The 15,810-nt window shown below is 30.9% G+C and overlaps 1 protein-coding gene and 2 non-coding genes across 3 annotated transcripts in view; 2 read left to right on the top strand and 1 right to left on the bottom strand.

Moving 5' to 3' along the window:
• LOC142328870 (DNA-binding protein D-ETS-3-like) overlaps positions 1–15,810 on the top strand; it is a 401,528-nt gene that overhangs the window by 307,621 nt on the left and 78,097 nt on the right. The window contains exon 7 of the mRNA XM_075372998.1: positions 15,469–15,537. Within this exon, the coding sequence (XP_075229113.1) occupies positions 15,469–15,537 (69 nt within the window). The remainder of the gene's footprint in view (positions 1–15,468; positions 15,538–15,810) is intronic.
• Positions 14,713–14,784, top strand: TRNAE-CUC (transfer RNA glutamic acid (anticodon CUC)). Its single transcript has one exon. It is a non-coding gene; the product is annotated as a tRNA-Glu (tRNA).
• Positions 15,266–15,337, bottom strand: TRNAE-CUC (transfer RNA glutamic acid (anticodon CUC)). Its single transcript has one exon. It is a non-coding gene; the product is annotated as a tRNA-Glu (tRNA).

The following is a 15,810-nucleotide window of genomic DNA, read 5'->3' as shown; positions in this document are numbered from 1 at the left end:
TAGAACTAATTTGGCGCACAATTTGTAAACGTGTTTTCCACTATTATCCCGTGTTTGTTGTTAAATTTTCACTCTGAAAGAGTGGATTTATTGCAAAACACGAGTTTGAGATGCCCCCAAAATTACAATAAAAAACCAACAAAGAAATTGGCTATTGAACCTCCACTTCTTTTTTCACGGGTTTATTCGAATAAAGAACGGCTACTTTCAATGATGAATGTGTGTTCACATGTTGAAACAGTTGATTTACTGAAACATATATTTTAACTGCAAACAGTATGATTTATTTTAAAGCGATATGTGTGTGTATCATTGATCATTATTTAATATAGGCAATGATCAATATTAAACTTCAAAATTATTGTTCATCATTACTTTCAGCAAAAGAGGGTGTTGTGGATTTTTAATTTGTTATAGTTGTGATAGCTAATTATTGACAGCTGATGTTATGTATTTATATTTTACATAAGAAACGGGATTTCTCAGACATATCTTTCGTTATATAAAAAAGGGCGTGTATCTCGAAATCGGTGCATTTTTAACGCGATTTTGAAAGGCTTTTGTGATCACCCTGAACGCTAGGTTCTAGTCCAATGCGTCTAGCGGTCACGTTCTCGAGATACTAGCGCGAACGAAATTCGCCACCACAGAATTGTAGGACCAAAATATTTCAAATAAACAGCAATCTTTAAGGACAATATTTTCAAGGTTAATGATATTTTAATGCATATAAATTAGGTGTTGAAAATCTTCACATATGTTATCCAAACATCCAAACTCAATATTTCACTAAATATATATGTATATATATATATATATAGGAAGTCGGATTCGAACCGATGTGTGTATGGTTAAGGATCCGATATCTTTTCACTTACGTGACTAACATAACGACGTTTACTAACTACTTGAGCGATTAATATATAAAATGCTGATTTGTAGTAGTCACCACATTGCATCACATTTTTTTACCATACCACAGAAAAATGTGATGCAATGTGGTGACTACTGCAATACAGTTGAGTAACTGACCACTTAATTAAATAATTGGAGGATCGTATCTCACTTTCAAATGAAATAAATTTAAATGAAGTGCCGCAAAAATGTGTAATTTAATAGGCGCACAAGGAAATCATGTGGTGTCCACAACAGATTTTTATATTCTAGTTTCTATCGCTATTTTTCATGTAATTTAATAGGCATACAAGGAAATCATGTGGTGAATCAATAGGCGTGTCATGTGGTGTCCACATCAGATTTTTGTATTCTAGTTTCTATCGCTGAAATCATGTGGTGAATCAATAGGCGTGTCATGTGGTTTCCACATCAGATTTTTGTAGGCGTACAATTCTAGTTTCTATCGCTATTTTTCATTTTATTTAATAGGCGTACAAGGAAATCATGTGGTGTCCACATCAGATTTTTGTATTCTAGTTTCTATCGCTATTTTTCATGTAATTTAATAGGCATACAAGGAAATCATGTGGTTTCCACATCAGGTAATAGGCATACGTTTCCACATCAGATTTTTGTAGGCGTACAATTCTAGTTTCTATCGCTATTTTTCATTTTATTTAATAGGCGTACAAGGAAATCATGTGGTGTCCACATCAGATTTTTGTATTCTAATTTGTATCGCTATTTTTCATTTTGTGGTGTTTGAACGCCGGATTTATTGTATGGTAACTTTTAATTAACAGAGCTACTGAGCCGATAGATAGTTACTTAATTAAAAGTTACTTAATAGTTACTTGTTAAAAATTACTAAATGATGCATTTGTTTTCGTGAATTTACTTGTATTTTTCATCTTGGAAGTAACTTTGTGTTGAAGTTAGTATGATTCTACGTCCTAATTGAGTTTTCTGCACTGTATTAGTGCAGACGTGTGAATCATAAACTTATGAAGTCGTTTAACCGTGACGTTAATTTTGTCGGATGAGAGGAAAAAAGTTTAATACTATAAAAATTTCCATTCTGTTTTCCTAGCTAGATTATCGGTTACTGAAAACATGTAAGACAAGGCCAGCGGGTGTGTTATAGTCACTAACACTCTCTAACAAGCGTTCTGTGCGCTCGACTGTGACGGTGTTTGTGATAACGCCTCCCGGGTATAGCTTTGATCCTAAGCGGTGAAGCTCGTAACACATCCTGGACTAACGTATCACCTCTACCCTTGTTTCTAAATCTCTATCTCTCTATAACTCACTATCTACCGCAATGTTATTGCATTTCTGTGAACCGCAAATAATTTGACAACCCGACATCTCTCGGTCTATTCGTCTCTGTTCTACCCTCTTCCCGTTTTCAAAATTTAATCTGCTTGCAATTGAAATAAATCCCTCGAAGCTGTTGTCTCTTGTTTGTTTTCACACTTAACAAAACATAGCAAAGGATTTTCTTTGGTATACTATGAGAATTCTCTTAATTAACTAGAGTCTACTCCAAAACCAAACTATTGAATTTGCGTTTATTTTGAAAAACACATAAATAACAATATCGTGTATTTTTTTATCTATCTATTTTTCGTAAAGAATACATTTCTTGTATTTTAATTAATATTTTCATATAAATTCTCTGAATCGATTCGATTTTGTTCGCTTTAAAGGTTTACTTGCTAAAAAATTATCGAAGCAGATTTCTGTAAGTACAAAATAATTTTAAAAATATATTATTGTAAAGTTATGAATATATAATAAATATTACATTATATTAATATTATATATATATATATATATATATATATATATATATATATATAATAAATATATTATTGTAAATGGAAGAAAGTAAAAAAAATTCCACTGCTAAATTTACAACCAAAAAAAAATTACCTAAGATTTCTTTTTTGGTAGTGGAGGATGAATTATGATGAATGAAATTTTATTGTAATATTATAATTATAATTTTATTATTGTATAATATTAAAACTTTAATATTACTTTTAATAATATTAAAATTTTGTTTTAAATTATAATTTTAAATATTGCTGACTACTAAACAAAATTATTTTTTTTAAATATTTTTCTTTCTTTATAATTTTAAAGTCACTTAATCAACTGTCTATATATTTTTAAAAATATTTTAATAAATTTTTACGTTTATTTATCGTATCGTGAAACTTAAGAAACTTAAGAAAGTACAAGGTGAACATAAATTTTTAGTGAACACATATGACTTCCTTTTACGCCTATTAAATGCATACACTCAAAAATGAAAAGTACATAAAATTGTATTTCATTAATAACTTTTGATATTTTTTTCTTTTTTGTTTTGTTTTAATTGTTAGTTGTTATTGAATAATTATCGTAAAAATGTCAGAGGTTAATAATTATTTAATAAAGCAAATATATATATATAAAATAAAGGAAATGAAGTCGGATGCGAACCGATGTGCCTTCTCCTTATAAGATCCAAAATATTTCATTAATTAAAATTTTATTTGCAACCGATGAAAATAAATACCACTTATGATATATCGTTGAAAAGTTCTCAATGAGGGCTTATTACTTTAGCGAGGTCCAAAATCCAATTTTGTTTTTGGATTTCGGGCTTATTTGGAAACTTTTGGTCCAGTCGATTGCAATCAAAAGGGAGGTTGCACAACTAAATGTTACAACAATCCTAAATCCAGAATTTCAACATGCTACGGCTAATTGTTTTTGGATCACGCGAGATACGTACGTACAATCGTCACACCGAAACTAGTCAAAATGGATTCAGGGATGGTAAAAATAACGGCTACCGTGCAGGAGAAAGCAAGGTGCCTATTATGGTAAATCGTGAAAGCGGATTCGTCATTACTGGTTCATAGACGTTTTCATTTGGATTAAGGCCGTGATAGTACTCCATTAAACGTTAGCATCAGCGCTTTAAGGACACAGGAAGTTTAGTTGTGGATCGAGTAAGAAAAACTTTTCAGAGAATCCCGGATAAATCGACTCGTACGATTTTTAACTGGAAATTCCGCAATCCACAATCATGAAGGTTCTACCCAAGCGCCTAAAATTCAGTTGGTGGATGACCATAAACCGTACCGTTACAATTTTCCCTTGAATATTCTTGATAAAGTGAAAGAAAATAATGCGTTTATAGAAAACGTAATATTTTCCGATGAAGCTAACTTCCATGTTTTTGGTCACGTTAACCGTCATAATTGTCGGATTTGAGGAAAGGAGAATCCTCATGCCGTTCGACAAACACTGCCCAAAAATTAATGTTTGGTGTGAGTTATCTGCTTATGAAGTGACCGGATCATTCTTCTTCGACGGGTCAACGATTACTAGCGCTAGTTATATATACAGGTTGAACATCGGTAACCCGACTTTTACTTCCAACAAGATGGCGCACCTCCACACTTGGATTTACTCTTTAGGGAATATCTACATAAAACGATTTCTTCAACGTTGGATGGGCCGTGATGGAACCGATTCCCTGGCCACCTCCTGATGTTACCCTACTCGACTTCTTTCTTGTGGGGTCTCTCAAAGACAGGATGTACACAACGAAATTCGTCAACATCAATTAACCAAAAAGAAGAATCGGAGGTATAATTAATGGAGTAACTCCAGATATCCTGCATTATGTGTAGTGTGAAAGTGATATCGTCTAGGCACTGGTGTTCACGTTAAACTTCTTTGTAGTTAATAATTGTTGCATAAAAACTGTTTGAAATTTCCTATACAACAATAATTGCATATTGTTATTGCATGTAATTGCTATGCCTAAATCGCGTCGAATAATTTATGATCACTCTGTAATGTTTTAATGGATATATTTGTTCTTTGAAATAAATTATATCTGCAGTTACTTTTTTTATGTTGCCCAAGCTGTAAATAATATATAATTTTTAGAACAATAATTTTGAAAGTAAAATTAAGATTCCAAATTTACAAATATTTGTTAGTATATAAACTTTTTTGTTTTTAATTTCATTGATGTATTTTTTACCTACGTATATTTTTTCTCTTAGGGAAAATATTGAAAAGATAGTGTGTGAAAATGAATTCCAGTAACGAAAATATAATTTTAATACGGTAATTATAGTAACCAGAGCGTAAATTGATTTTGAAATAAAGAATCCTGTAGTTTTACTGTGTAGCTATAGTAGCATTTCATCGAGACTAATGGTATCCACTCGCCTACCCATGTATCTAGAACTTTGTTATTTATATTTATTTTATCGCTGTAAAAAAGGCTTCAAAAATAAAGAATTTAAACTTATGGGTGAAATTTTTGACGGCTGTACTTTGGTTTGAAATCGATTTTTAAAGAAAAAAATACAGAAGGTCGGTTAACAACAACCGATTCGGTAAGGCTTTAAAAATATCTTAGAGTACTTAAATCAGAATTCAGAGGTCATTGTAGATGGGCGCTAGGGGAGATCGACGAGGGTGTTAACTGCCCTCTTTTGTTTCTCTGGGGGATGAACGTGGTGAAGCGGAACCCCCACAGTGGGGTAAAACTACCCCATACCACTACCGCAGTCTATGATGAAGCGTTCGTTCGATATCCCTTCTTTCTTTCTTTATTTCTATCTCTTTTTTTTATTTTACCCTCTTTAACTGACGTCTTCTTTCGTTGTTGCGTATATTCTTTTGCCTCAATCAACTTATATGTCTTGAGTTTGTAAACATACTACTACATTTTTCATGTCGGTTTTACTTTTTAACTATTCTGACATATGTGACCCGTAGTGCATAAAATACGTGTAATTACGTATAGTGCATAAAATAACGTAAACCGTATTTTAAATACGTATAAGTAAGTTAAATACGTATAACGTAAAATACGTTATACGTTTTTAACTTTAAAAAAATAATAAAACCTTTAAAAAAAATCCCTTTCGGCACTCAGGAAGGCGGAGGTAGATTTCAACTGTGCTAAGTAGGGGAAAAAAGATTTGAGAATGGTTGCAGGTGAAAAAAGGTTTCACATGTTTAGCATAGGACAAGCCCCATGTTCGTACAATTCCAGCAAAATTTTGGTTATCCTTTGCCGTAAGGGTTGGTCATATAAAAAATTTTTCAGACAAAACTTTTAGGTAATGTTTAAAAGATTAACGACCACTTTAAAACGATTCGATATTGTGCCTATTAAGGGAAGTATGGTTCTCTTTTGTCTTCGAAATCCCATTTTTCCACCCCCTGGGCCAATAGTTGGTGATATAAAAAAAAATTACTTAAATAAGATTTAGGAACTTTAAACGAATTGAATATTTTACTTAATAAGAAAGTTATAGCGATATTTTGTTTTTACGAAAAGCCCCCCCCCCCCCAATTTCCATCCCCATATTCCGATTTTGGCCGTTAACGAACTGGACCGAGATTTTGGGACTATTTATTTAAGGAACGATTTTAAAGTGTGTCCACAAGAAAGTGAAATATTTATAAATCTATATATATATAAACTTTTGAGCTGACGATAGTTTTGCGGTCTTGGAGATGTGAAATGCAAAGACGTAGCTTTCGTGTTAAATCTACCTAAAAGACGCATATGTTGAGAATTATAAAAAAAAATTAAATGTTACCACTTGTTTAACAGCTGATTATCAGACTTACAGGTTCTGAAGTTCAAATCCTAATAAAAGTCACTTGTTTAACAGCTGATTATCAGACTTACAGGTTCTGAAGTTCAAATCCTAATAAAAGTCACTTGTTTAACAGCTGATTATCAGACTTACAGGTTCTGAAGTTCAAATCCTAATAAAAGTCACTTGTTTAACAGCTGATTATCAGACTTACAGGTTCTGAAGTTCAAATCCTAATAAAAGTCACTTGTTTAACAGCTGATTTTCAGACTTAAAGGTTCTGAAGTTCAAATCCTAATAAAAGTCTATTGTCTTTAAACGCATTTGAATTCTAGACAGTGGATACCGCATATGTTGAGAATTATAAAAAAAAAATTAAATGTTACCACTTGTTTAACAGCTGATTTTCAGACTTAAAGGTTCTGAAGTTCAAATCCTAATAAAAGTCTATTGTCTTTAAACGCATTTGAATTCTAGACAGTGGATACCGGTGTATTTTGATGGTCGGGGTTCAATAAATCATACGTCTCAGAAATGGTCGGCCTGAGTCTGTATAAGACTACACCTAATTTACACATCCTTATCTCATTGGCCCGTGGGAGGTTTGCTTATTGTTCACTAGTTGAACAGATTGCGTCGAGCACATTAGGGAAAATCTGATGTGGACGCCACATGACTTTTGCTATTATTCGTATCTTCGTGAGTTACTGATTAACATAAATTTAAGATTGTTGGATTATTTTGTGAATAATCAAAAATGAAAAAGAAAAATCATACAAAAATAGAAAAGTAACATGAAGAAGAAATGTATTTTAAAAAACGACAAGAAGATGAATATAAAGAGGAAGAAAATGTTAAAATCAAAGAAAGAAAAAAAATTAAGAAACGATGATAAATATAAAGAAGAAGAAAATTTTAAAACCAAAGAAAGAATAGATACATTAAGAGAACATGATAAATACAAAGAGCAAGAAAACGTTAAGATCAAGGAAAGAATAAAAAGATTGAAATGATGATGAATATAAAAAATAGAAAATTTGAAACTAGAGAACGTGTACAGAAATTAAGATAGGAAGAATTATATCAAACCAAACAGCGATTAAATGATTGGCAACAAAAAACGAATAAACGAAATGATGATCGACTCTGACTTAGGGAGAATATTGTCCGACAATATCACAGGAGTAATGAACTAAAAGATCAAGCATGTGTGCCTCAGTGTATATGTTGTTCTTGTGTTCTAGTTAACTTTAATTTAGAAAAATTAAAGAAATAATTTGGAAAAACAGAAATTTCAGAATATTTAAAATTGAATAGAAATTAAACTAAAAAATCCAAAAATAATATTATTCTAAATTATAATTTTCAATTAATATTAAATAATCAGATGTTTCACCAGCTCTATTAGATATATGCATATGTAATAATGCCTATTAAATTATTATAACATATACACATTTTTAAAAGTGCATAAAATTTTATTTCACTTATAACTTCTAATTTTTTTCATATTTTTTTTATTGTTATTCTAAAACTTTTTTTACAGTCACGGGTTAATAATTATTAATAAATTATTACATTAAAGTTAAGGAGATAAAGTCAGATTACAGTCACGGGTTAATATTTTTTAATAAATGAGTATATTAAACTTTAACCCACCGGATTGGTCTAGTGGTTAACGCGTCTTCCCAAATCAGCTGATTTGGAAGTCGAAAGTTACAGCGTTCAAGTCCTAGTAAAGCCAGATATTTTTACATGGATTTGAATACTAGATCGTGGATACCGGTGTTCTTTGGTGGTTGGGTTTCAATTAACCACACATCTCAGGAATGGTCGAACTGAGAATGTACAAGACTACATACACTTCATTTACACTCATACATATATCATCCTCATTCATCCTCTGAAGAATTATCTACAAACGGTAGTTACCGGAGGCTAAATAGGAAAAGAAAAGAAAGAAGTATATTAAAGTTAACAAAAAAAGTTAAAAAAAAAAATAAAAGGAGATAGTCAGATTCGAACCGAAGTGCCTTCCCCTTGTAACATCCACAAACATCATTAATTAGAATTTCATTTTGGCTATAACTCTGGAACCAATAAAAATAAGTAACACTATGATATATCTTGAAAAGCTTTTATGAGGGCTTATTACTGCAGTTAAGAAAAAGTCCAAAATCCAAATTGTTTTTGTTTTTTTTTTTTGACACTTTTAGTTCAATCGATTGCAATCAAAAGAGGTGGTGCACAACTAGATGTTAAAACAGTCCTAAATCAGAAATGTCAACATTCTACGGCTAATCATTTTTGAGTTATGCGAGATAAACTAGTCAAAATGGATTCAGGGATTCAGGAATTGTCAAAATGGATATTTCCGTTGAAATCTGAAAACCGAAATTTTACGCTATCGCAATACTACTTTCCTTTGTACAAGGAAGTAAAAATAAAATATCTAACTAGATTGTTCATTTAGATTGTTAAACAATCATTACCTGCAGACATCTAGGAAAAGTATTTATTAAAATAAATAAATGAAGGAAAAAGAAGAGAAGAAATTGTAGTAAATATTAATTTCCAAATAATAATCATTACGTACGAAACAATATAAAAACTGATATATTACAAACAGATGTAATTTTAGGCATTCCAAATATTCTTATAAAAAGTAAATTTTACTTTAGAACTTTTAACCCTCCGTTCAGATTGCCTATCACAATTCCATGCGTGGCTCTTCATTTTCACCCATGAACAAAATTTCTTAAGAGTGCATAACTGTTATTGATAAAGGAAGTTCCCCATTGCGTAAGTAATACTTCTTACTACAATTTTTAATGATTAAGATTAAATGACTCCTTTTACATTTACGGCGAATATTGCTAGAATAGCTATATTTCCGCTAAAATAACTACACTTTTAGCAATCAAAATGCTAAAAGTAGTTTTGAGAATGTAGATACTACGAAACGAATAAATTTAGAGCGAAAATGCTAGGAAAGACAGAAAATAACACTCAAATTAAAATAACTATATTGAAGGGGAAAGAACGATGATCATGTCAAAAATGTAGTATCGGGTGTGTTTTGCTAATCTTTACGTTTACGGCCCAACTAGTTCATCTAGACAAATAAACATATGTAAGTGCGTAAATATGTATGTATGTGTATCGGACTCTTTTCGGTCTTGTATCTCAGGAATCTTTTTTCAAAATTCGTTAATGGATGTGGGGATATCACGAAAAAACCAATTTCGATTTTCTTCCGAGGCATTTTAGAGAAAACTTTTATTAAAAAATCAACCTCCATCACTTAAAATTGAGATAATATGTATCCCCCAACTGTTTAAATATTTTTCAAAACGTTTTTGAGAGTTTATACATCATATATAGAGCTATCAAGAAATGTCTACAATTGTTTTAATTTATAGACCCTGGACCAAAAATGCAGAAAGGAGTTTTGAATTTTTTTTTTCTTATTGTAGTCTACTAAGAGTTAGATTTAGACAAAACTTCACTAAGAAAATTTTTTTACATATAACCTATATATGAATAATAGGTAGATTTCATAAGAAAGCTACCTATTGTAATGGATACCATGATTCGACTTTCGGAAAATTTCGATATATCTTAGCGTTTCACATCTCCCAGACCCCAAAACTACCGTCAGATCAAAGGTTTGTATATATATATATATATATATATAATTTCACTTTCTTGTGATCACTAATATCAGTTTAAAATTTTTCCTTAAAAATAACTCGTCCCAAAATCTCGGTCGAGTTCGTTAACGGCCAAAATCGGACCTTTGGGATGGGCTTTTTCGAAAAAAAAAACAAAATATCACTATAACTTTCTTATTAAGTAAAATATCGAATTCGTTTAAAGTTCCTACTACTCTTTGAATAAGGACCTAAAACTTATGTAAGTAAATTTTTTTGATATTACTAACCATTGGCCGACGGGGTGGAAAAAATAGGGTTTCGAAGACAAAAAAAATCATACGTCCCTAACAGGTACAGTATTGAATGGGTTTAAAGTGGTCGTTAGTCCTCTAAACATTACCTAAACCTTTGTCTGAAACAATTTTTGATTGTTATTTTTGATACGACCAACCCTTTCGGCAAGGGATGGTCAAAATGGAATTGTAAGATGGGGTTTGTCGTATCCTGAACATGTGAAACATTTTTTTCACATGTAACCATTGTCGTATTGAGTAAATTTGAAGTTTTTCTTAACTTTAAGGCGGAAATATTTTTTATTCCCTACTTATTACCGTTGAAATCTATCTCTGGCTTCCAGCGTGCACAAAGGGATTTTTTTTATTATTAAAAAAATTGTCACAATTTTATTTCTTTTTGTCTTCAGTCATTTGACTGGTTTGATTTAATCTCCAAGATTCCCTATCAAGTGCCAGTCTTTTCATCTCGGTATATACCCTACATCCTACATCCCTAACAGTTTGTTTTACATTGTAAACGCTGCCTGCCTGCACAATTTTTAATGTTTAAATCGATACGAAAGTCAAGTCCATTAAATTCTTTCTTAATTGACCCTCCAAAATACCAAAGCGACTATTCCAGGATGCCTTAATATGTGGCATATAAACCTGTCTCTCTTCTTTTAACTATACTTTTCCAAATGCTTTTTTTTTCATCAATTTGCCGCAATTCGTTTGTCACTTTATCCACCCATCTGATTAACAGATGGGTGGTTCTCTTATAGTAACACATTTCAAAGCTTCTAATTTTTTCTTCTCAGGTACTCCGATCGTCCAAGTTTCACTTTCCATATAAAGCTACGCTATACTTTCAAAAATGTTATCCTGACTTGTAAATTAATTTTTGATGCAACCAAATTATATTTCTGACTGAAAGGTCGTTTCGCTGTGCTATTCGTAAGTTTATATCGCCCCTGCTTCGTCCATCTTTCAGTAATTCTACTTCCAAAATAACAAAATTCTTCTATCTCCGTGATCTTTTCTCTTCCTATTTTTACTTCCTTGTATGAAGTAAAGGGAAATATTGATCGCTATTCAGATTTCAACGGAAATATCCATTTTGACCGTCCCTGAATCCATTTTGACTACTTTCGGTGTGACGTCTGTAAGTACGTATCTCACATAACTCAATAACTATTAGCTGCAGAATGTTGAAATCTTGGATTTAGGACTGTTGTAACATCTAGTTGTGCATCTCTCCTTTCTATTGCAATCGTCTGGACCAAAAGTGTTCTTTTTGGGTTTTTGACTTTTTCTTGCAGTAATAAGCCTTCATTCAGAGCTTTTAAACGATGTATCATAAGTGGTACTTATTTTCATTGGTTTCAGAGTTATAGCCAAATGAAATTGTAATTAATAAAATATTTGGATTATAGAGGAAGTCACATTAGTTCGGATCAGACTTCATCTCCTTTTTTTAATTTAAATGTATTGATTTATTTATAATTATTAACCTCTGATTGTAAACAAATGTGAATATGTAATAGGCGTACAAAGAAGTTTTGTGGTGTCAACATCAGATTATATTCAGTGGTCCATCTGCATTATTTCTATTACATTTCATTTCATGCGGTAGTTCTTGCTTAGGACTTCATCCATGCAGTTCAGCACTTAAAGATCCATTAAATAAAAGTAAATGTTTTCAGTATTTTTAAACAATTTTTTTTATTAGGGATCACTTCTTGGTAAATAATTTTTTTTCTATTTTTCCTAGAGAGCAAGGAAGCCGCTAAAATAAAAAAAATAAAAATTATAACATTTTTAACTTATTTTTAAATCTTTTTTTTTTTTAACCATGACTGGCGTAGCTGGGGAATATTTTTTTTAAATTGGATCCAGTTGTAATCAAAGACGTCACGTAATATTCGAGGCCCCAATTTCCTGATAACTTTATCAATCCTAATTGGTTTTTTTTTTTTTTTTTTTTTACTTCCTTTGGAATAGAGAGTAATTCTATTTTGAGTGACCAGGTGTTAAAAAAAGTGTTCTTTCTCGTCATACGAAATTATAAAATTTATACAGTTATATTTTTTAGTGTCCTCATAGTTTACCTCCGTCCCTCTACCTTAATAATAATGCTTAAATTTATAACTTTGTTTTAATATTACATCTGAAAGTTTCACTTATTTTAAAGTTAAAATCGATAAATGTATACGATAACAAAGTCAAATTTTGCTTAATTCTATATATATTTGTTTTAGTATGTCTGTGTGTGAATGTTAGTGTTTTGTTTAAAAGGGATTGTGGAAAATGTAGTCTAAATGCATTGTGCACAATGTCAGTCTGTAAAGGGTAGTTTGTACGGCATACGGATGAGAAAGAGGGGGGTTATGGGGTGTAGTATTGTTTCCAGCAAGCTTGGTGAGATGGTGTTTGTCTTGAGTAAACAGGAGTATTTGACCTGCCCGCCAGAGCGGATCAGTACAAGGAATTCCTTTCCTGGCCCCTCCAGAAATGTATCCTGCCTGCTTTTCACAATATTGTATTTAACTTCTAAAGCAATAGAAACCTCTCTATATCTTATATTCTTACTTCATTGATTCTATTCCTTCTTTTTTTTAAACTTTCATTAAAATATCGTCTTAGTTTATTTTACCTTACTAATGTTGGATAACATTTTCCTTTCAATTCTACAAAAAATAGAAATAAATTATTTGGTAGTTTCTAACCTTATTTTTTGTCGCCAGTGCCTATTTGAAATTGAGTGCCTGTTATTAATTTCTGTTCTCTTAATATAATCTAATTTGAAGACTTATTTAAATTATTTAATATTATAATTTCTAAGCTGGTGTTATAGTAATAGAACAGGTAAACTATTAGAAATGAAAATGAAATAATTTCTTAATTTCATTTATTAATACACCAGTTTTTTTTTGTCTTCAGTCATTTGACTGGTTTGATGCAGCTCTCCAAGATTCCCTATCTAGTGCTAGTCGTTTCATTTCAGTATACCCTCTACATCCTACATCCCTAACAATTTGTTTTACATATTCCAAACGTTGCCTGCTTACACAATTTTTCCCTTCTACCTGTCCTTCCAATATTAAAGCGACTATTCCAGGATGCCTTAGTATGTAGCCTATAAGTCTGTCTCTTCTTTTAACTATATTTTTCCAAACGCTTCTTTCTTCATCTATTTGCCGCAATACCTCTTCATTTGTCACTTTATCCACCCGTCTGATTTTTAACATTCTCCTATAGCGCACCGCATTTCAAAAGCTTCTAATCTTTTCTTCTCAGATACTCCGATCGTCCAAGTTTCACTTCCATATAAAGCGACACTCCAAACGTATACTTTCAAAAATCTTTTCCTGACATTTAAATTAATTTTTGATGTAAACAAATTATATTTCATACTTTAGGCTCGTTTCGCTTGTGCTATTCGGCATTTTATATCGCTCCTGCTTCGTCCATCTTTAGTAATTCTACTTCCCAAATAACAAAATTCTTCTACATCCGTAATGTTTTCTCCTCCTATTTTCACATTCAGCGGTCCATCTTTGTTATTTCTACTACATTTCATTACTTTTGTTTTGTTCTTGTTTATTTTCACGCGATAGTTCTTGCGTAGGACTTCATCTATGCCCTTCATTGTTTCTTCTAAATCCTTTTTATTCTCGGCTAGAATTACTATATCATCAGCAAATCGTAGCATCTTTATCTTTTCACCTTGTACTGTTACTCCGAATCTAAATTGTTCTTTAACATCATTAACTGCTAAAACACCAGTAGTAATTAACAAGTAAAATTAACTTTTTTAAAAGTCATAGCAAAATAAAAAACAAAGCCAATTACTTTACTATCTTTCCTGCGAAGGAAAGGATGTAAATGTAAAAAAAATTTACATTTTTTTGTTGGTTTGATTTTAATTTTTTAGGAGCGTATCTCATTTTAAACATTGTACTTTTATTTTTCTCTAAATTATGGATGAATCTAAAAAATTGATGCTGTCCGAACAATAAATGCCATCCTGAAATAACTGTAAAAGTGAAAAACTGAAAAAAAGTGCGTCTTAAGAAAAAATAATATATATTCTTACATAGAAGAATACGTATTTACTTTTTATGCTGAATTTTCCAGTTAATTATTACGTATATCGCAGAAAAGTACTTTGAATATCAGAACAATAGCAGACTATTTATCATTCAAATTGTAAAGTAATGAACAAAAAAATTAAAAACCCGTCTACCAACATCCGGTATGGTCTAGTGGCTAGGATACCTGGCTCTCACCCAGGAGGCTCGGGTTCGATTCCCGGTACCGGAATTTTTTTTTATTATTATTTTTAAATAATATTATTAATTATTTACTTTTTTGTTAAAAAATAATATAATAATAAAAATAAAAAATAATAAAATTAATAATAAATAAATAAGTAATAATAATATATATAATAAAATAATAATAATAATATTTCTTATTTAAAAATTAAACTTTTAATTGTTTTTTTTTTGTCTTCAGTCATTTGACTGGTTTGATGCAGCTCTCCAAGATTCCCTATCTAGTGCTAGTCGTTTCATTTCAGTATACCCTCTACATCCTACATCCCCAAAAATTTGTTTTACATACTCCAAACGTGGCCTGCCTACACAACTTTTAATTGTATATTATTGAAAAATTTTATATCCATTGAAACATTCTTTAGTGTATATAATTATTTTGCATATATTAAAATTAAAATAAAGTAATTTTAATTATAATAATTAAAAATATTTTAATATGATAAAAAAAAATGATAAAAAAAATATTCCGGTACCGGGAATCGAACCCGAGCCTCCTGGGTGAGAGCCAGGTATCCTAGCCACTAGACCATACCGGACGATGGTACTACGCTTGAAAATAATGTTTCATAAAGATATAGGAAAAGAACAATTATTAAATGATATTGTAAATGTTCTGATATTTAGAAAAATTTACTGATACATATTTTTTTAATTTCTTATTTTTCAGGTTACAGCAATTCCTTAAGCGGTATGACGAAAACATCTCTGGATCCCCACAGTCATTTACGGCAACCAGGTAGATAAATAAAATTTAAAAAAATAGTTAATAGCACTTTATAAGTAAATCATTTTTAATATTTAAACAATTTTGTTTCTTTTTTTTAAATTATTATAAATTCATAAGTCTCATTGGATTTACTTTGGTATGGAAAAAATGAAACAGTCTGAAAAATAATATTTTATTACAAAAGTATGGTTGTGAACACTAAAGAAGCTGTCAAAGAGTTGCATATCTTTCCCTGATTTGCGCTTTACAGATTTTTGTTTTAAATACGCTACAGAGTTTTTA

This window comes from Lycorma delicatula, chromosome 8 (assembly GCF_047948215.1).
Source record: "Lycorma delicatula isolate Av1 chromosome 8, ASM4794821v1, whole genome shotgun sequence".
NCBI classification, from domain to species: Eukaryota; Metazoa; Arthropoda; class Insecta; order Hemiptera; family Fulgoridae; genus Lycorma; species Lycorma delicatula.
The sequence above is the reverse complement of the archived record's forward strand: the minus strand, read 5'-3'. Positions and strand labels throughout refer to the sequence as shown.